The following is a 23,283-nucleotide window of genomic DNA, read 5'->3' as shown; positions in this document are numbered from 1 at the left end:
TAGATGCAGAAATCCTCAACAAAATGCTAGCAAAACAAATCCAACAATACATTAAAAGAACCATATACCATGATCAAGTGGGATTATCCCAGGGAATCAAGGATTTTTTAGTATCTGCAGATCAAATCAATCAATGTGATACACCACATTAACAAATTGAAGAATAGAAAGCATATGGTCATCTCAATAGATGCAGAAAAAGCTTTTGATAAAATTCAACATCCATTTATGATAAAAACTCATCAGAAAGTGGGCATAGTGGGGGAATACCTCAACATAATAAAGCCTATGTATGACAGGCCCACAGCTAACATCATACTCTATGGTGAAAAGCTGAAAGCATTTCCTCAAAGATCAGGAACAAGACCAGGATGCCCACTCTCACCAGCTTTATTCAACATAGTTTTGGAAGTTCTAGTCACGGAAGTCAGAGAAGAAAAGGAAATAAAAGGAATCCAAATGGAAAAAGAAGAAGTAAAACTGTCACTGTTTGCAGATGACATGATGCATTACATAGAAAATCCTAAAGACACTACCAGAAGACTACTAGAGCTCATCAATGAATTTGGTAAATTCGCTAGATACAAAATTGACATATAGAAATCTGTTGCATTTATATACACTAATAACAAAATATCAGAAAGAGAAATTAAGGAAACAATTCCATTTACCATCACATCAAAAAGAATAAAATACCTAGGAATAAACCTACCTAAGGAGACAAAAGACCTGTACTTCAAAAACTATAAGATGCTGATAAAAGAAATCAAAAACAACACAAACAGATGGAAAGATATACCATGTTCCTTGATTGGAAGAATAAATATTCTTAAAATGACCATACTGCCAAAGGCAATCCACAGATTCAATGCAATCCCTATCAAATTAACAATGGCATTTTTCACAGAACTAGAACAGAAAATTCTAAAATTTGTATGGGAACACAAAAGACCTCGAACAGCCAAAACAATCTTGAGAAAGAAGAACGGAGCTGGAGGAATCAGGCTCCCTGACTTCAGACTATACTACAAAGCTACAGTCATCAAAAGAGTATGGTACTAGCACAAAAATAGACATACAGATCAGTGGAACAGGATAGAAAGCCCAGAAATAAACCCACACAGTTATGGCCAATTAATCTATGACAAGGGAGGCAAGAATATACAATGGAGAAAAGACAGTCTCTTCAATAAGTGGTGCTGGGAAAAGTGGACAGCTACGTGTAAAGAATGAAGTTAGAATAAATCCAAAAATAAACTCAAAATGAAGTAAAGACCTAAATGTAAAACCAGATACTCTAAAACTCCTAAAGGAAAACATAAGCAGAACACTCTTTGACAAAAATAGTAGCAATATTTTTTTGGATCTGTCTCCTAGAGTAATAGAAATAAAAACGAAAATAAACAAATGGGACCTAATCAAATTTAAAAGCTTTCGCACAGCAAAGGACACCATTAACAAAATAAAAAGACAACCTATGGACTGGGAGAAAATATCTGCAAACAATGCTACCTACAAGGGATTAATTTCCAAAATGCACAAACAGCTCATACAGCTTAATACCAAAAAAAACAAACAACCCAATCGAAAAATGGGCAGAAGACTTAAACAGACATTTCCCCAAAGAAGACATACACAGGTGGCCAACAGGTACATGAAAATATGCTCATCATCGCTAATTATTAGAGAAATGCAAGTCAAAACTACAATGATATATCACCTTACACCAGTCAGCATGGCCATCATTAAAAAGTCTACACACAGTAAATGCTGGAGAGGGTGTGGAGAAAAGGGAACCCTCTTGCACTGTTGGTGGGAATGTAAATTGATACAGCCACTATGGAGAACAGTATGGAGGTTCCTTAAAAAGCTAAAAATAGAACTACCATATGACCCAGCAATCCCACTACTGGGCATATACCCTGAGAAAACCATAATTCAGAAAGAGTCATGTACCACAATGTTCATTGCAGCTCTATTTACAATAGCCAGGACATGGAAGCAACCTGAGTGTCCATCAACAGATGAGTTGATAAAGAAGATGTGGCACATATATACAATGGAATATTACTCACCCATAAAAAGAAATGAAATTGAGTTATTTGTAGTGAGGTGGATGGACCTAGAGTCTGTCATACAGAGTGAAGTAAGTCAGAGAGAGAAAAATAAATGCCGTATGCTAACACATATATATGGAATCTAAAAAAAAAAAAAAAAAGGTTCTGAAGAACCTAGGGGCAGGACAGGAATAAAGACGCAGACATAGAGAATGGACTTGAGGACACGGAAGGGGAAGGGAAAGCTGGGCCGAAGTGAGAGTGACATGGACTTATATACACTACCAAATGTAAAATAGATAGGTAGTGGGTAACAGCTGCATAGCACAGGGAGATCAGCTCGGTGCTTTGTGACCACCTAGAGGGGTGGGATAGGGAGGGTGGGAAGGAGATGTAAGAGGGAGGAGATATGGGGATATATGTATATGTATAGCTGATTCACTTTGTTATAAGGCAGAAACCAACACACCATTGTAAAGCAATTATACTCCAATAAAGGTGTTAAAAATATATATAAAGGAAGAAGTGGCCACTGATACAGCTGACAGAGTTCGGTTCAAAAAGACAGTAAAGTGTTAAAAGCTAACTATTAGTGCCAAGCTGAATTCTTCATTTTTGAAAGACAGGGATGGTTCGAGCTGTCATAGACGGCTTCATTGACCGAGTCATTTATCTGGGGGAGGTGGGCTAGTTGTAAAATGATGTGTGTATTTTCGGAACCATCTTCCTGGATTCAAAATGTTAGCAAATCCTTTTGGCTTTGGCATTTTTACATCAATATTTCTCACTGGCTTTGTTTTCTGACCATAAACAATTGTTGGACATAGAGGATAAGTGATGCCCCTAACTTAAAATAGTCCATTCTTTATTCATTCGTCCTTTACCCAGCCACTTCAGAGAAAGAAAAGCAGTTTGTGGTTAACTATCAAGAATAAAATCTGGGGACTTCCCTGGTGGTCCAGTGGTTGAGACTTCGCCTTCCAGTGTGGGGGGTGTGGGTTCGATCCCTGGTCAGGGAACTAAGATCCCACATGCCTCGGGGCCAAAACCCAAAACATAAAACAGAAGCAATATTGTAACAAATTCAATAAAGACTTTAAAAATGGTCCATAAAAAAAAAAAGAATAAAATCTGGATTTTCACAACTAAGTAGAGTCTGGCTCTCTAAACATCATTAAAATGCCATATAATCCTATGGTGTACACGTATATAGACATATTTCTTTCATCTTTACAATTATTTGTTATAAAATGGTGATAGAGCTTCACTGGCTCATACTGTAAAGGCAAATATGCCTATAAATGACCCTAATAAATATGTCAGAATGGGAATCTTGGCAGTTACTTCTGTAGGAGCAGTTATTACCTCTCTCTCTCTTTTTCTCCTCCACATTTTTTTGCTAGGAAGTAGTTAGGAAGCTTGTTCCGAATTGTTTGGCCAAAGCTAGATAAATAGTTGAAGCAAGTCAAATTACGAGTTGTGGACCCTAAGTTGATCATATTCCAGTTGTCATAGAGCCTTGGGTTGGTATTGAATGAGTCAAATGTCTAAGGCAACATTTTGTGAATTTCAGAGTGTCAATTTTGTTTGTTTTTCACAGTATGGAACAGACCACACTTAGCCAAAAGGCAAAAGAAAAACAAGTTAGAATTTATGAAAGTATCACAATAGAATCTATTGTACTTTGTGTTTCTTTTACAAGGTAAATAGTGCTCTATCTTTTCAACAGGAAATAGAATCAAAGATACTTCAATGACTCTTTATACACATACTGAGCTCTAGAGTTATGATTTTCATAATAAAAAGACTTTCCTTTGCTAATCAACATAATAAAGGGGACATATACACAGAGACTAGTGTTATTAAACATTTTAAAATCTGATTTTCATTTTCTTCATATAACTATCATCATAGGCAGAAATTTACCTAAAAACATATTTGCAGTTATTGACATCATAACTTTTAGGTAGTACAAAATCAAGAACTGGGGAGGAGAAAATGAAATTTCCCTGAAATCCTAAATTGGTTCTAAACTCTTCTCTTTTGTGTGCATGCACTTAATTCTCAGAAAAACTTCCAGTAGAGGCCAAGCTACCATGGTACAAACAAGCTCAAGAACTTGAAGAAGGAGCTGCTGTGTCAGAAGAGCCCTCGTAAGTTTTCAGCCATGAGTTGTTCTGCTTTTGAAGCTGATTGGTTTAAAGAAAGCAGTGTCTTGCTGATTGTGGCTTTCATGGGTTCTGAGCTAAGTGTACTCCTCTTACCAAGGGTGGAATGAGGCTTTGGGGCTGTCAAATTGGAGATTTATCAGTTTCATAGTGTTTCTCAAAACATGATTGCTCTCTAAATCTTTTCAGTTATGAACTAAGAAAATGAAAGTGTAGTGTCTACCCTCTTCTCCAAAATCTGACCTCCTGTTTCCTTTTGCCAAGAGGCCAAAGGTGAGAAGGTCCAGGCTGCATCTGATGATGTAGCGCAGATTTGATGTGAAAGCCTAGGCAGCTTTTTATACTCGTTATCTCCCAGCTTTGCAGTATAGCCCCTCACAAAAATGAAAGAGTAAGGGAAATATATCTGAGGTCAAAGGAAGCTTATTAGCTTTTCTTTTCCCTTTCTTGCTGGGATCAGTATCAGATGGATATCAGGTCTTTGCCCCACTTGATCAAGGTCCCACACTGGCTCAGTTTGATCAAGGCCATGAAATCTGTAAGACCACTAGGCACAGATTTTCCAGATACTTCAAAAGAGGCAACAAGGAAGAGAGACAAACCTAGGTTGATTGATTGACCAATAACTGTATATTGATTCTACTGCAATACACTGATAGGCCTCTCCGCTACATCATTTTTAAAAATACAGGAAAGCACTTTATTGATGAATTTCATCTATGACCAAAGCAGTTTCTCTGACTGATGATTTTCTAGATTCATTTATTTAATACAAGTACTAGGCTCAGTGCTATGCATTGGTACCTAAGGCATGTTATGTTACCCACCCTCCAAGAGCTCACAGTATAGCATTCAGGATACAAAATGGTTTCCAAATTCAACCTGTAGTTTAAATTTTACTAAATATAATATATAAATTAAGATTATAATTTATATATTCAAAAGCAATTTAGAACCTCTTCTGAGTCATCCTGTTTGAATCTAAATCTGATATGTTTTGCCAGAACACAGATTGTGTTCTGAATCACACCCTAAACATCAAGAGATTAAAAAAGAAATCCAAAATACAGATTGGTAAAATGACCAAAGTCCATTTGTAAAAAAATGGTACTTGGTTTCACAGAAAAATGGTTTATATATAAGGTAACACATTTCTTACTTAAAAGGATAAGAAGCAAAACAGATTATTTCTGTATCATAAAGTTGCTACAGCATTTTGTTTGCAACTTCTTTGAGAAAAGGCTTTAAGAAAAAGCAACTAGCCACTGCAGAACTTTGGAGTGCAACTCTTTTTTTTTTTTTTTTTTGCGGTACGCGGGCCTCTCACTGTTGTGGCCTTTCCCGTTGCGGAGCGCAGGCTCAGCGGCCATGGCTCACGGACCCAGCCGCTCCACGGAATGTAGGATCTTCCCGGACCGGGGCACGAACCCATGTCCACTGCATCGGCAGGCGGACTCTCAACCACTGCACCGCCAGGGAAGCCCGATACGGTGCAACTTTTATGTGACTATATAAAGGCTTAAAACTTTCTGTTTCTCTCCTGCCATTAACTGGCTTGACAGACCTTCTTGCTGCTGGAGAGGAAGGAAGCAGTTCATTTTAGAGGGGTATTAACTCTTGAATCCGCTAAGGAGTCCTATTTAAGACACGGAAAGATGCCATGTAATTGGAGCTGGTTACTCCTTATACGTATTCCTAGATTAAATACATTTAAAGCCAGATAGGTATTATTTTACCTAAATAAACTCTGCTCTCCTGTACATTATATTTTGTCATTTGGTCTAAAGCGTAATTCTGCGAGTAATATTGCATTATGACCGCTGTTAAATAATATAACAAAGTTTAAATTAGATCAAAACACCTTATACTAATAATTAAAAGTCTTTCTCTTTATTAGATACCTCTCAAATGAAAGCTGTAAGTAGAGTTTAATGCTTCAGCAGAAGCATTACATAGACCACACTCAACTATATTTTGTGATGAGTGTTTTCCACTAAAATTCTGATTAAGATGCATTATGCATAACTTTAATCTTAACAAAATCCCTGAAGTAGTAAACACATAGTTTTAACCATTGAAACTAAAGCCATATATTAGATTATTAAATTTTACTCTTGGTGTAATGGAATTGCCATCTTGGCATGATTAATCTCAATTGAAGTAGATTGTAATTGGAGTGCTAGTGCTGGGTAAAGGAAATGTATGCTGTTATGCTCAGAACAATAATTACTTTTATACAAAAATGAAATAAGTGACAGCTGTAGAATAATGTAATGAAAGGTATGTGGTTTCCACATTTTAATACACTTTACTGTTTACCACACTGGACCCTAGGAAAGGTCCTACGTGTCACATTATTTTTTTTAATTGATTTTGAATTTTAAAAACATAATTTTGCAGGGTCTTAATTCTTTCTTTTTTTAAACCACACAGACTAGTTTCTGAATGTATGGAACAACCTATAATTACTCTCCATAGTATAATGAAAAAATGATACACTGTCAGCAAGTCTTTCCTTCCCCCCACCAAAGAGACCCACATTGCTTAACTTAAATAGTAATGTTTAGAAGCTGTGGTTGTCACTTCTGAACTAATACAGAAAAGAGAAGCAAGAACAGTGGTCCAGGACTATTATCTCTTGCTTTGGCTCCAGTTAACATGGAGAGTTCTGTAATAAAACAGCAAATAGCATTTACTTCCCCTTATGTAGAATAAAAATATTATCACCAGCCTGTCTCATTAAATACTATGGGAAAATCAGTAGCTTAAAGTCTTTAGTATATGGAGATACCATTATTGAATGTCAGATTCTTTTGGTAACCCCAAAATGAAAAAAAATTTTGGTTATCACTGTAGCCAAAAATATGTTTGAAAGCAACCACTCTAAGACATGTGTAGAAGAAAACTATAGTAAAATACTGAAAACTGAACTGCCGAGAAATAACTAAAACTTTATAGAACAGAAGTATGTTACATATTCCGCTAAACTAAATGCCATGCAGAAGATACAAATACAGTTATTAGTCTCATAGAATAGCTGAAATAAATATCAATAGTGGGTCACATGATAGTAATGAACTTACCATTGATGAGCTTCATCTTATGAAGCTGCAGCTTCATATATAAATGCTTTTAGACATTGCTTTTTCCTCAGCAAAGACCTGGTTTATTTACAGTGTATTTGATTCATATGGTACAAAGGTAGGAATATTGTGATGAATATATTTTCTTGATCTGCAGAAAATGATTTCTTAACCCACTTGTGGGAGTTCTGCTCTCTAAACTGACTTTTCACTGGTGGCCATAATTTGCCTTAATACACACCCATGTTTTTATCAGGTTTTCCTGACAACCTACGTCAAGAATCTTTAAGCAGCTTTGTCTCTCTTAATTGATCAGGGCAATGTGAACAAGATCCAGCCCCAAACTGAGACTAAGGGATGGGGGGCTTTATCTAGTGAAGCTGATCAAGCACAGGCAACCTTATAAATTCAAGCAATAAAGTGAACTTGCTTCCAAGGATGTCAGCTGAGAAATCCATAGAAATCCCTGCTACATAATTAACATGGAAAGAATTATGGTTTGAGATAGACTTGTACAAAAAAATAAGATTCTGGGAGAGTTGTATTTTTCTGAGGGTAAGAGCAGTGCCATTCTACCACTAGAAAGGGGGAAATGGGAGAGGGACTGACAGAATTCTCTTCTGCTGTTATTCAAACTATGTGTTTTTGAATTTGCCTCCAGCTGATGAGAGTAATTAGATTTAGGACACATCATTGAAATGCCAGCTGGTTGCTTCCACTAACAAATATATGGAAATAGCTTTCTAGGTATTTTTTAAACCCTCAAAATTTTACTTTTGTGAGGGATCAGAGCTACATTGTGGTCATACAATTATACTCATTAATCAGATAGAAGCTGAAGAAATCACTGACTTGGTTTCGCATCTCCTGCTTTTATACCTTCCTTTCAGTCTTTGTTGGGATGTATGCATGAACAGCATGCCCACTTCAAGCCAAGTACACAGCATGGCCACTTTGATAGCTTAATTTCTTGAGCAAAAATGAAACTATGGTGACTCCTAGGACCTGTCAAGACAGCTGTCTACTGCTACTGTAGTTAATCAGCTGGCCTTGAAAAACCTAATCTGACTTGGAATAGGAAGAAAATTTTTCATTTTCTTAACTCCTTCAAACCACTAACAAGCCACCCAGTGCCCTAGAAGGTGATGGCATGTGGGTTCTCAATGTCCTGCCTTTCTCTTTCTAGACTTTCTGTTCTCTGAATCAAGTCATCCCAGAGAGAGGAAGGTCAGACTAATTGGGCATCTAGGGAAGTCAGGTCCACCCCAGAGTGATTTCAGTTGCCAGGAGTGCTTGGATGGCTCAGAACAAGTGACGGGAGACAGGTGATTCCCTTGGGTACACTTGACCAGCACCGCCATTTTAACTAGCCATCCCTCCATCAAACCGCAGCATACACCAGGTGGAGATCCCTAATGGTGCTGTCCTTCCAAAGGTGGGATTGGGTGGTCCTCTGTGCCTTGATCTTACACTTTAAAAATGTTGACGTATTGGGGCTTCCCTGGTGGTGCAGTGGTTGAGAATCTGCCTGCTAATGCAGGGGACACGGGTTCGAGCCCTGGGCTGGGAGGATCCCACATGCCGTGGAGCAACTAGGCCCGTGAGCCACAACGACTGAGCCTGCGCGTCTGGAGCCTGTGCTCCGCAACAAGAGAGGCCACGATAGTGAGAGGCCCGCGCACTGCGATAAAGAGTGGCCCCCGCTTGCCACAACTAGAGAAAGCTCTAGCACAGAAACTAAGATCCAACACAGCAAAAATAAATTAATTAATTAATAAAGGCTAACCTGGTAATTTAAAAAAAAAAAAATGTTGACGTATCTTATTAGATTTTTCGTGAACAGCTTTACTGCATGGTTAGGAAAACATCTTGGGGCTGCAACACAACACCCAAGCCTTAAATGTATTACCATAAATAACCTTGGTGTGAGCCATATTAAAAAGGAAGAAGAAGGAAAGCAAGTGGGCAGAAGGCAGAGGTAATATCTGGATGCCAGATGGCATCAGCTTAGTGATGGGGCTGATTCAATAAGAGGCAAAGGGAAATTCCTGTCATGCATCTGTGTGAACAGAACCCACAAGGAATTAAGATACAGAAAGAAAAGCCAATAAGGGTCTCGTGATCCTATAGTCATTAAATGGTTTGTTTACCTTGGTGAAAATAGTATTTAAATATATAATATTTATATAATATTTAAGCTATATGTTTATATTAGTCCATATTTATATCCAGTAAGTTGTCTGAGAATGTGGATGGCTTAACTCAGTGGTTAAGAATGTGAATTCATACTTTTTTAAGGTGGTTAGGACTGTTAATTGTGTGACACATGATTTTATATTTTCCCCCAAAAGATATTTAGGGAATCAAACATTGGTAATGGACCCAGATAGTTTTGCTGTTCATATCCTCCATACAAGTTACCTCAAGTACATTCTCTTTGTGAACCTCAGGCCACAGAACATAAAAAGAAACATCTTCTATATAGAGAGAAACAGATATATCTCTTAAGAATTAAGAGTCACCTAAGATCAAGAAATGTAAACACTATTTGCAGATCATTAAACCCTCAAAAAGGATGTTCAAGCAGAACATAGCATTAGAGTTACGGGATAAAAAAGCACAAAAGCATTTAATTTTGATTTGGCACATGGCAGAGTGAAAGCCTCATACTGGCCAGACTGAATGAGCCCTTATCCCCATAACGATCGTGACCTCTCTCCTTTCCAACTCCTTCCTTTCTGGTCTCCCTGTCTACCCAAATCGTTCTTGTCCCTTATATCCTCTGCACAATGCTTAGTATAAATTCTTTGGCTGATTATGTATTTTAAATAACACTGGACCTGCTAATTGTTCGCACCTCCTAATAAAAGAATCTGAATTCACTCTTAAGTCACCTGCTCTGGGCCGGACTTTGTGTCAAGTGCAGGTACAGTAAAAAGTATCCCAATAATCCCTGCCCTCAAGAAACCTTGAGTGCATGCTTACCACAGGCATGATAAGATTGTGAGCAAAGTATTGGCCAGTCATCCACAGATTGAACAAAGGAGCCAGCCATTTTGAAGAAATGCCATTTGGTGTTTGGGTGCGCCCAGCACGATTGTGTTATTGATTTCACAAGGAGTGTAGGAGAATTATTTATTGAATTCCCGAACTCTCTCTACTACCCAATGTTCCTCTGAGCTACAATATCAGGATAGTTAAGCTAGTACATGGTAAAAATGCACAAATATGAGAAATGAGTGACAGAAGAATGTAGTAGACACTGAAGGGGTTTGAGGGGGATATAAGTGTAAACTGGGGGTTCGCAGATTATGATAGAATTTCTGTGTATCTGACTTTGACTCCAAAACTAGCACTTGAGGAAAGATCATTGGATCTTTTTATATAGCAAATGATCAGATATTTTGTATCAGTAGATGTACCTCACTGATCCTTGGTAGGTGTTGAAAATATGCTACTGAAACCACACATAATTTCATAAAATATGAAATTTTTTTCAGGTACATCAGGCTGCCAACTATGTGAGTTGGTGAGGGGGGGGTGAGTCTGTATATTTGTGTGCTCAAACAAGAATATAGCCCCGCTGGAATCAAAGTAAAAAGCACTTTAACTATTGATCAAATCTACATTCATGGTAGCAGCATGCACAGTGGTGAAAAGTGTGGGCTCCAGGGACGGACCTCCTGGGTGTGAATCATGGATCCCCCAATAGTAACAGGGAACCCTGACAAATCATTTAACCCCAGAGACCTTAATTTCCTCATTTGAGAACCGAACATAATGGTATCTATATCACAAGGCTATTTAGAGGATTAAGTTATGTGTAAAGTACCTGGTATGCAGAAAACTCTGTTTAGGTGTTAACTGTGGTTATGATTGGACCTTTTCCAGCATCATTCATCTTCTTAGAGAATATTTAAGAAAGTAAAATTGTATAATAATTACTCATTTACAAATGGAGAAATGGAGGCAGGTCTTATCTCTGCCTCATACATGTTGTATCACGTGGCATGTGAGAGAACCACAAGTAACCCCAAATAACCCCAAATTCAACTAGTGGTTCCCCAGCTAGCACCACCTTCCTGTGTCTCCTCTATACTTCTGAGGCTCTTTGAAGACTCACTTGTAAGCAGCACACTTTGAATTTAGCCGAGAATTTATCCTAAGGAACAAGGGTTAGTTACCTTTATTTGAACCAAAAGAAATCTATAGCAAATGGCAAAAATTAATAAGGAAAGTTTAGAAAATGCTCGGATGGAAAAGCATCCTCTCTCAACTCTGAGTTACGTCCAGTTGATACCCCAAGCTTGCTCCCAGCATGCACTGAGACAGAAAAATCAATAACAAATTCAAGAGAGCAGACAGAGCCATTTTTATGTAGTCATTAGAAAAGCCTTTCTTGCAAACCAAGAAGTTCTAAATTTGTCAGCCCCTCCTACTGTCTCCACTTAATGCTCAATCTGGAGCTACTTTCAGAACTAAATCTGAACTACTGCTCAGCTGAGCCCTAGAGAGTGGCAAAGACAAATTAATGGGATCCTTGTGTGCCAAAATACAGCATGGACCCTGTCACCACCAATATATGTTAAGTCCATTAAGGTCATTTTTAATGAACTGAACTTTTCTTTGGAAAGCTTTGCCAAACTTGTTGAATTAAGGGAAAGAAACCTTTACAAAATTGCAAGATAAACTAATTCCACTCCATGTGAAGAAGAAATGGTTCATGACAAGTATTCTGAGGTTACAATATTTTAGATTTTTATCCAAGTCAGAGAAAATAATATGCATTAAAATCTACATTCTTTTATTAAGCTAAGAACTCCAAATGCACTAATAGCATTGTAAGCTATAATGGCATTTTAGTTCCTGGGATATGGCTTTTTAAATCATCAGACTAGCCTTAAGGAAAACCAAACTTTTAAACCATGTTCCGTTCACATAGGTCAGAAAAGCAACGGAGAGAAAGATGGTTTGAAACGAGTGTCGTAGCCTCATTTTTCATTGATGGAGAGTGATTTGGCTCCATTTGTATCTGCTCATACAGTTAAGGGTCTGTCTTCTCTTTTTCCCAAATCTCTGTGTGTAATGAGTTTTAAAGAGTGGGCTCCTCTAAACTAGGAACAATTCCATAATGCTCCAGAGTCTTCACTGTTGGGTGGCTGGTTGTATAATAAGGCAGTGTTAGACCAGAGTCATGTATAAATTACTGAAGGCATCCTCTGTCTCAAAGCTGCCCCAAATCCTTTTATTCTATAAAGCAGCATTTTTATTGAGATTTAACGTAAGTATGAGAGACCCAGAACTTAAACTTGTCTCAAGCTACATGACAACCCAAACCCCATCAAAATGAATCAAGGCCAGCACATACTGCCCAAAGGCAACTATCAGAAATATAAATAAATAAGCCCATGATAGCTACTAAATCTGGGCACAATCACCTTTTGACAGACCATAAGAAACTTCTAAAACAGGAAAATGGTTTCAGATTTTCCATGCCAATGCCTGGAGCTTAAAAGTATGATTTAATTTCTTTGAAGTTTTAGGCTATTGCCTCTTTATCTAGCTTGGTTTCAACCTCTGGAGCCAAGACTAAGCCCAATATCAACTCATAACATCAACCCTTACCCTCCTATTTACCCATTCACTTATTCATTTGAAAAAAATGTATTTTTGAGCACCTATTACGTGAAGTTCTACCTTCATGGAGGTTTGGTCTAATAAATGAGATAGTTATTCCATAAAGATTCACACTTGATTATCAAAAACTGATTGCTGTTATAAGAAAATGAAGAGGTTCTGTCAGAGAGTCTGACAGGGGCCCCCAAAAGGTCTGGGAGTCAAGGAAGTCTTCTTTGAGAAGGGACAGGTCAGCTGAGACCTGTAGGATGAACGGAAGTTATTCTAAGCTGAGAGAAGGGAGGAGGGTCATCCAGGGAGTGATCCACACATGCCAAAACTCTGAGTCAGGAAAGAATTACACACATTTAAGCAAGTGAAGGAAGACTAGTGTGTCTGGAAGCTAGTGACTGGGCTGGGGGTGGGGAGAATTGTAGGAGATGAAGATGGAAAATGGCATGATATAAACCTGGGTAAGGAGTTTGGCTTTGTTTCTGGGTATAGCAGGAACAATGAAAAGGTTTACATTTTAAGAGCCCCCTGGCTACAGCATGAAGAAAGAATTATTAAGAGCTAACAGAGGAAGAAAACAGATCAGTGGCTATTGTGGTAGTCCAGGAGAGAGCAGATGTTAGCATCAATGATCTGGCTTACATGGCAGCCTTAGAGCCAGGACAATGAGGTGGTAAAGAGCATGGATTCTATAGTAAATGGCCATGATTTGAATCTTGACTCTGCCATTTATTTAGCAGTATGACCTTGGGAATATCTGTGTCTCAATTTTATCATCTAGAAATTGGGATGAAAATATAATTGTTAAAATATAATTTATTTTTGTTAAATATATAAGTTGTTAAAATATAATTTTCAGAAAGGTAAAATCATGATTTATAAATATAAAATGAGCACATGTCAAACTTTTTTTTAACTCATGAATTATGACAGAACCAATAAGATGTTAAAACTAGTTCTAATGTGAATTGGATTTAGAAAAGTTTATATTTTCTATCAGACAAAATTATTTGCATTGACATGAACAGAAAAATAAATTCCGTCACTATGAATGAGAAACATCTACATCATCACTAGCTCTCTACAAAGAAACTTTCATCTCTATGGAATTGCAAAATAGACTAGCTGAAGACAAAGACTCACACTTCCATAGAATTTGACAGCCCCTGAAAGTCTGCTAGAGTAATCTTGTTTGTCCATTTCACAATGTTTCTGACAGTACCCATCTCCTAACAGTGTTATAATGAGCTAATATATAGAAATGCTTAAAACATATCAGTGAATGTTAGCTATTATTGTTGTGGTTGTTGCTGTTATTATATCAAGGTGGAAGTAGTCGAGATGGAGAGAGGTAAATGAATTTCAGATATATTTTTGAGGGAGAATTAATAGAATTTGGGAATCGTTTCAAAGTGAGGAACTAGGGAAAATGAGGGGTCAAGAATAACTCCTAATTTTTCATGTGAGCAATTAGCTACCCAGTTGAATCATTTGCTGTGACGGAGAAGGTTGGAAGAGGAATTGGATGCTAAGAAAGGGAATCAAGAGTTCCATTTTGGACACTTTAAGTTGGAGATACCTTTGAAATATCCAAGTGAAAATGCCACTCAGGAGAGATGTCAATGTGTACTGGTTAAGAACATGAAACCTTACTAGGTGTGTGGCGTATATCTCAGTTTCCTCATCTGTATATTAAATGGAGATAACACTAATTCTTTTCTCATCAGGTTATTGTTAGGATTTAACAACATTTATTTATAAAACACTTAGAAGTGAGGCTGGCACATAAGAAGCACTGCATAATTTTTTGATAAATAGATTGTGTTAAATCAGTGTTTATTCCTTTCAAAGAGTAAAATGGCTTGCTACCCCAAATCTTACTTTAAAAAAAAGTTTCGATATGAAGCTCAGAAAAAAGGTCTAGACTGGAGGGTAAATACTTAGAAGTTGCCTGTACTTTGGTGGTATTTGAAACCAAGAATCATTGGTGAGCACATCAGAAGACCGCACCAAACTGAGCCTTCAGGCCCTGCAATATTTAGAGTTTGAGGAGAGGAGAAGGATCTAGAAAAGGAGCCCAAGAAGGAAGTGACCAGAAAAGAAAAACAAAAACCTGGAAAGTTTGGTATCATGTAAGTCAAGGAGAACGTAATTCAAGAAAAAAGGCACAGTCAGGTGTGCTGGATGCTACCGGAAACAAGATGACTCAGCACTGGATTTGTCAGGAAGAGAAGACAATGTGGGACCAATACTCAAACATTTATTATCAACTGTCTTTTTCCTGGCTTTTCTCTTATTGTTAAAGAAGAACAACATCCTGATGGTCAAGAGGGTCCCTCCTTTAGTAAGATTCCTTCTAATATCTTTCTTTCTTTCTTTCTTTATTTGGCTGCATTGAGTCTTAGTTGTGGCACGTGGAATCTTTTGTTGTGGCACGTGGGCTCTTCGTTGTGGTGCACAGGCTCCAGAGCACATGGGCTCTCTAGTTGCAGCACATGGGCTCTCTAGTTGTGGTGCACGGGCTCAGTGGTTGCAGCACGCGGGCTTAGTTGGATTCTTAACCACTGGACTACCCGGGAAATCCCATCCTTCTAATATCTTGTCTGGAACCATATTAGAGGAAGCCAGGTCAGACCTACAAGATGAGTTTAACAGAGTACTCAAACATACGAGGTCCTAGGCTTTGAAAGAGCCCAGTCATCTCTGGCTCGTTGGAACTTGGAGAGAACTCTGGTCTCCTGCAGCATTTCCTTCTAGTACAGAGTCTCTTTGAAAGGAAAATGTGCTCTTTAATGCAGTCAGCCTTTCTTCCCCCACTTCCAGCACTGAGCATTTCCGCAAGCAAGCCACTGAGGCATTCTTGCCAAGGCCAGCTGCCTCTCAAAGAACCCAAAAGGGCAACACTATCATGAGAAAAAGAAGTCAACTACTTGGAAAATGCCACTAAATATTGCTGTCCCAGGACTGCCTTAGAATGTTATGGAATTGGGTCCTTGGGTCCAGCACTAGACGGGGCAGTCACTGAATTTTTTTTTCAAATAATTGTATTGGTGACTGCACCAAAATTGTCATTTGTTTTGTCATCTTAATTTCTAGAACCATTCTATTCTTGGTTATACTACTAGGCACCTTACAGTGCTGAAGACCCTCACAACTCAGGCGTGATACTTAAGGATGTGAGGAACGTATGAAAAAAAGTGGTGCTATTAGATGTTTTGCAGACTGATGTCCTGGGCACCTTTGCAAAATTTTGCTTGGAGACTTCAATATGCATTTCATAACCAGCATGAATTATTTGCAGTTCCAGAGACTTGTAAGCTAACAGCTGCAGTTGAGAAATATTTTCATAATTCCACATTCAGATCAAGTATCCTTGACTAAAGAGCTTTCACAATAAGTTAGATTCCCATTTATTTGGAATGATTTAGGTGTGGTTCTAAGTGAATGTAGAGGCATATTTTGGATAAGTGTTCTCTCAAAACTTTAATGCTTTAGCTATATATATATATTTTTAAAACTATAGAATTTATTTGTATTTCACAAGTTTTTCATGTACTTCATTTTTTTAATAGTTCTTTGAAATTTCATCATGGACATAGATTCATATAACCCCCTAAACTGTCACCTACTCTCCCTTTATAACCACTTTTCCCACAAACCAAGCCCCTAGTTGCTACAATGACAAGAGAATTCATAAATAAGTTTGATTTAAAAACCCAATGTCAGTGAATTAGTTGTATATATTCATTAATGAAATTGTCTAGCTTTGTGTTGAAAAGCCAGTGGTTACTTCTCATACAAACATGAAATGCAAAGCTAGCTATATTTTTAAATAATCATTTTAAGTTTGTCTTAGCATGATGGATTTTTTTTTTTAGTATAATGGATTTTATAAGTAAGTCACTTTAAAACTCCTAGAGTGATTCAGTTAAAGAGTTGCCTGCCCTTTGTAACATTCCAAAGGTTTTTTGTTTGTTTACTAGTTTGGAGGATTTTTTTTTTAAACATCTTTGCTTTTAATTTCATTGAGGGACATTGAATAAATAACTAAGTAGGTGAAAGAATGTGTTTCCCTTTCCCTCTCCTAGTTCCTTTCCCACCCAGCAGCAACTATTTTTTTCTCATAGATCCAAATGCCTCTTCGATACAAATGCCCAAATGCCCAAATGCCCAGCTAGGTTTAAGTAACTGCACCTTTTCCTAAAGATTTTACTGTCTCAAAGATTGTCCAGAATCAGGAGAAGAACCAACTCTTCAAAACTAAAGAAAAAGAATAGAGAAAGATTGAACTAAAAATAAGATGAGGTAATATGAAATACCATTTTTACCAATGACGTATGATGATTTTTTTGTCCCCAAATGACATTTATGTAAAAGACTTTCTGGTTAATTTGGTATAGAATTACTTATACAGTATTTTATTTTTGCAGTATACTCTTCTCCAGATCCCTCTGTGGCCACTGGTTAGGTGAGAAAATTTTAGAAAGGGAATAATCATGATTCTCACGTGCATATAAAATAAACATCTGTCAAAGATTGTATTTAGGGCTTCCCTGGTGGCACAGTGGTTGAGAGTCCGCCTGCCGATGCCGGGGATACGGGTTCGTGCCCCGGTCCGGGAAGATCCCACATGCCGTGGAGCGGCTGGGCCTGTGAGCCATGGCCGCTGAGCCTGCGCGTCCGGAGCCTGTGCTCCGCAGAGGGAGAGGCCACAACAGTGAGAGGCCCGTGTACCGCAAAACAAACAAACAAAAAAGATTGTATTTACCTCATTAATTAATGAAGAAACCAGGAATATGTTACAACCAACTCAAAGGAAGTTTAAAAGAACCAAACATATTCAGGCAAATAAGAATACTGAAATGAATTTATAAGTAGATGCAAAATGGATCTATCCACAGGACAACCAATTGCATTCCACAAGACACAATCTTCATTTCTATGGGAAAGAATCTCATGATCAATTTCCTGCAGTTTAAAAGTTGTAAAATAACTCACAGTCAATGAAAGATTTTAAAATTTTATAATAATATAGGAACAATGCACTGAAAGAATATTCAGTAATCTTTGGGGTCCCTTTTAAGTTTTTATAATTTTTTTTCTACACTATTCAGTTCATTCCCTCCTCTCCCCTCACCCTAAAATCACCAAAAGAAAGAGGAAAAAGAAATCCACAACCCCATCAACTTATAACTCAAATGTTATAAGATTGAAAACTAAATGAAAATTAAGTATTTCTAATGTGATTTTCTGCAAGTTTCAATTTGCATTTTGAAACTAGAGAATGGGGTGAGGCTCCTAACAGCATCAAAATAACACAACTATAGAGCTACTACATTGTGCTACTCTTATTTTGAATAATCCCAGTGATTTTTTTTTAACAAGCACTCATATGAAAGGAGGAGAGAGGAAAGGAAGAGGAGAAAAGAAAAAAAATATCAGGCCATGTGTGTATAAAACTAGAGCTAAGTCTGGCTGATATCTGCAGTAATGTGAGACTAACCAAGATTGAATTGTTTCTCTTTAGCATCATATTAATAAAGTAATAGTTTTTATTATTTCAGTCCATGCTTCTGACTCCATAATAGCCACTAATAAACTAAACCACTTTGGGATTTTACAAGTGAATTTGTTTATCACTCTTTATTTCCTAATAGGGACTGTGGTAATACCTCTAATTAAAGGATAAGTATTTTGGTAGTGAAATGAACAATGAATCCTGCAAACAGAAGACCAGAGAGAAACATAAATTACTTATTTGCCAGGGTTCTGTTCGTTTGTTTGTTTTATCCTGGAGATGGGAAAACTAAATGCAGAAATCATATCAATCATTTCTGAAGCTCAAGCCCACCTTTGAAAGAACTCACTTATCCAAGCCATTCTTCATTCATCTGGCGATAGTGCTGCTAACAAAAAGAATTTGTAAATTACCCAAATTAAACTTCAGTAATACATTGTACATCAAAATGATCACTATACTGATTTTTAAAAGACACATTGACTCGATTTTAAAGGTCCCACTTTAAAGGTTCTAACTCAGCAAGAACTACTCAAGATGCGTCTTCTAAACATTGCAGTTAAACCTCCTAGCTCATATGACTGCCCTCTCACTGACCTTGCTTCCTCCCACTTGTGGCCAGAAAGCTCAAGATAGTAAATACAGAGTTGGGAGATCTAGGGATATGGGGGAAGGTTTCACATGAAAAACAGTTATTATTCATTTGGCCGTTTGCACTATTAGATATTTTTCTTTTGAAATGCAATCTCCTGCCTTCAGTGAGAGAGAATAGTATATCATCCAGTGTATGCACTAGAGATATTAGGATGGCTGCCAAAAGACAGCACCACTTAAAGACCAAATTGTTCTTAATTGGTGTGAACTTGATGAAGACCTAAGGATAGTGGGTTGGGAGATAAGCCAGTAAGGCTGTTTGACACTTGATAAGGTTCTCACTTGGGAGACATAAAGTAGATTAACCCTAAGTATCCCGACAGTCAAAAATACACACACACACCCTCACACACATATTTCTTTACTTTTTTCATTTAGATGCTACTTTAAAGTAAACAAGTCTCAATCATTGCGATGAGTTCATGGGGCTTCGGTAGCACCCCTTTTCTACTTTGTGTGCTTTTGGTGTATCTTCCCAGTCCTGGAGAGAGAACAAATGCAAAGTGATTCATGATATAGGCAAGGAGAGCTGAGGGTTTCATTTGTGCAGCCTTTATATTCTAGATTTCATCTGGGACTCACTTTTTATCTAGGAGATAATCCATAAACGAATCAATTTAGCTACTTGTCATAAGTTTATGTATATAGGAAAAGGATGGAAACAGAGGTTATTGCAACAACAAAGATTCACAAACATGGCCCACAAAGACTAAAATCTTCCCTATCTGGCCCTTTACCGAAAAAGCTATTTGAGCCTTGGTCTCTTGGAATAGTCACTGAAGAGGGCTATTATAGCTGACAGAACACTAATCCTTACTGTATGGGAAAAGCTAATACGGTGCCATTCTTTTTGAGATCTTGTCATCTTCTTCATTTGAAAACAAAATTCAGGACCACATTATTAAACAAGCATTAGTCATCACTATTGTCAAAGCTGGCAGACTTATCATTTGCTTCTGGGTTTCTCTTATATATAAAATAGTTTGGTATGTATTTTCCTTTCTGTCCACACCTGGGTTGTAAAATTCAGTGCTTGTGTATTTGTTATGATCCTTGTTCCAGGACTCAGGCAGATAGATGTGAATGTGTAATAAGAGGGTTAAAATTATTTCGATTGCAGATTTTGGTTTTATACTCCTAAAAGACTGCTACAGGTAGTGTTATTTAAAGAGGGAAAGACATTTTAATCTTTTAGGATACTGTTTTCCCTACCACGTTCTCTAGGTGCCAGGAGATGGTCAGGAATTCAAAAAAGAAAGAGGGAGGTGACTCTGTGATGAGAATTTCTTGGGAATAATTCTGGATGATGCTTCCTCCCTCGTGCACCTTCCTGACAAGGTTGTATGTGACCTTCGTTCACCCCTAGGGGATGGCTCTTCAAAGGAAACAAGCATCAGGCCTTTCTTAAAGGGACTCCCTCCATGCGTCAGACACCATGGGTCTGGGTCTCCGGGCCAATCCCCCTGCTCTGCACACAGACCAGGCTCAGGCCCAGGCCACATCTTTGTTGTGTTTCTTCCAGTTTGAAAACTTGGATTGGTTTCCTGTTAGAATTTCAGTTTCCCTAAACTAGATAGGAACTATTTTCACTTGCTGGGATTTAATGCTATAACCTTCTTATCACTTCTTTCCTTTTCTGCCAAAGTCAGGGTTAAAGAGCCAGGTTTGCATGCCTCCTCAGCATGACTCCCTGTTCAAAAGCAGTAGGATCATGGAAAAGTAAATTTTTTAAAAAATTCCAAAGTCCTTTCTCCAGATTATTATACTAACTTCGTGAAAATGTTAGTGGTTCCCTCTGGGCTTTTTTCTCTAGGCACTTCTCAAGGTCATTGCAGATACGGCCATTGTTGATTAGTGGGAGGAAAAAAGCCTTTCTGGAATTTGGATATTGTCCTACATTCTAGAGAAACTCAGAGAAAAGCCAAGTTCTCCCTAACCTGGCTTTTCTCGGTGGGGAGGCGCTGGAGGCTGTTGAACAAACTCTGAATGCAGAGCCCCTTGTTTACTGTGACCTGCCTGTGGATTTAAATTTGTAGCAGGGCTCTTCTCTAGGATATAAAAAGGATTGCAGTCCAGACTACTTCAAAGAATGTGTGAGGAACAAGGCTCTGCTCCGTTCTTGGAAACTTACAAAACAAACCAAAAAAACCTCTTTCTCTTTCTGTATATAAATAAATCTTGGGAAGCACATTGAGCAGAAAAGCAAAGAAAGTTACAGAACCTGAAATCCAGAATAAAAACAAAACAAAAAAATACTTCCTTAAACATTTCTAAGGGCTGATTTTGTTAGAGTTTTTAGTACTAGTCTGCTGGAAGAATAGCTAGCATATGCAGGAGGCACAAGTGCTGGGATTTAGATTGATAGAGAAGAAACCAATTCCCTGCTCCAAAGAGCTACCACTGTGGGTACAAAGCAGGGAGAAAGCAGGTGGTCCGTGGAATGTCTTCCAGCTGGGGGTTCATATGACACTCATGAAGAAACCAATCCAGAAACAGTGGCAAATGAGCTCATGAACTACACCGAAGCGCCCAGCACAGGACAGGGTGGCTAAGCCCTGAGCACATCCTGGGACGGCACTGGGCCACGGTGGCAGGTGGGATGAGGACCCTCCCAGTACTCGCGGTCTCCTGCCTGGGGCTTCTCATCCTGTCCTCTTGTTTGCTTGCGGACTGCAGGTTCATCCCAGAGGCCTGGTCGGCCTGCACGGTCACCTGTGGTGTGGGGACCCAGGTGCGAATAGTCCGGTGCCAGGTGCTCCTGTCTTTCTCTCAGTCCGTGGCCGACCTGCCCGTTGACGAATGTGAAGGGCCCAAGCCGGCATCGCAGCGCCCCTGCTACGCAGGACCCTGCAATGGGGAGGTTCCTGAGTTTAACCCAGAAGAGACAGGTGGCCTCTTCGGTGGCCTGCAGGATTTTGACCAGCTCTACGACTGGGAGTATGAGGGCTTCACCAAGTGCTCCGAGTCATGTGGAGGAGGTAAGAAAGGGGGATCTGGCTCAGATCCTTGCCACCGTCTTGTCCTTTTTCTGTAACTTCTCTCTCTGCGTGCAGCTGTGTCACGTGATTGCCTCTAGTCCAAGAATGATAAGTAGGGGGAGGAAGCCATTCTAAATGTAAAGCGGACTGAATGAAACACAGATGTATTTCTCTTTGGGCTTGAGCAGCTTTCAGACTGTCAGCTATGAGTAGCCATCACAAGTAATGCTTTTACTTTTAGTTGTCGTTCTGACATTTTGCACTATATCTTAGCGTATCTGACTGAGAAACAAAGTTGACACTGACCTGGCAATGCTCTCAACATTTACTTTTATTTATCTATGCCCTTGCCTCTGTGCATGTGGTATGAACCAAGACCCAAGATGACAAGTGGTCTGCTGTTCCCAAGGACAGGGTACAGCCCATCTGATTTACTCAGCTGATTCCCAAAGTAATGTCTGTTGACAAAGGGAAAGGGTGTATAAGGGCGATTATAACACTGTGGTTGCCTAGAACTGGAAAGAGTTTAAAGATTAAATCCTGACCCCACTGCCATTTTATAGATGAGAAAACTGAGATACAGAGAAGCTGAGTGACTTTTTCAAGATCACACAGCTAGTGAGTGACATTTGGGACTAGGCCTGCTGTTTATTTCTCTGTCAAGGGTCTTTCCATCGTACCTCACTTCTTTAAGCCCTTAGAGAGTTCCTGAAGCTTTCTCATTGAATGAATATTATTTAAATAATGTTCAATGTTTCCGTGTATATTGACCTGGTTCTCTTAGGTCTAGTTCATGGTGATAATGAATTCAGTGATTTTTCTATTTCAGGTGTTAGTAATGGAACTGTAGTGGGAGAAGGCGGCATTTTAAATCAACAATTAATTCTTTAAGATTACGATCTTTTGTACCACTGTAGAAAATACATTCGATGCATGTCACCACTGTCTCCCATGTCTACTCCCAAGAGAGATTTTGATAGGTGAGGAAACGCTAGCTGATTTCCCATCAAATCCCTGTCACTGGCTACCAGTAACCCCTGTTGTCACATTAAGGATCTGTATTGCCAGCAACGTTTCTTACTTAATTGGTATAAAAATATCTATATTAAAATTATTTCCCCAAACTGTTTTCTAAACCATGACATGTTGGAAACTCTTTTATAAAAGCATCTTTTCTCATTACTGGGAATGTCAGAA

The 23,283-nt window shown here is 38.5% G+C and overlaps 1 protein-coding gene across 3 annotated transcripts in view; it reads left to right on the top strand.

Moving 5' to 3' along the window:
* Nucleotides 1-23,283, top strand: part of ADAMTSL1 (ADAMTS like 1) — a 472,971-nt gene that overhangs the window by 216,360 nt on the left and 233,328 nt on the right. For all 3 annotated transcript variants that reach the window (XM_081238316.1, XM_081238315.1, XM_081238317.1), the window contains 2 exons: nucleotides 4,126-4,210; nucleotides 21,785-22,086. In XM_081238316.1, the coding sequence (XP_081094442.1) occupies nucleotides 4,126-4,210; nucleotides 21,785-22,086 (387 nt within the window). The remainder of the gene's footprint in view (nucleotides 1-4,125; nucleotides 4,211-21,784; nucleotides 22,087-23,283) is intronic.

The sequence above is a fragment of the Mesoplodon bidens genome (genome assembly GCF_964165515.1).
Source record: "Mesoplodon bidens genome assembly, chromosome: 6".
NCBI classification, from domain to species: domain Eukaryota; kingdom Metazoa; phylum Chordata; class Mammalia; order Artiodactyla; family Ziphiidae; genus Mesoplodon; species Mesoplodon bidens.
Note: the sequence above shows the minus strand (reverse complement) of the source record. Positions and strands in the feature narration are given on the sequence as shown.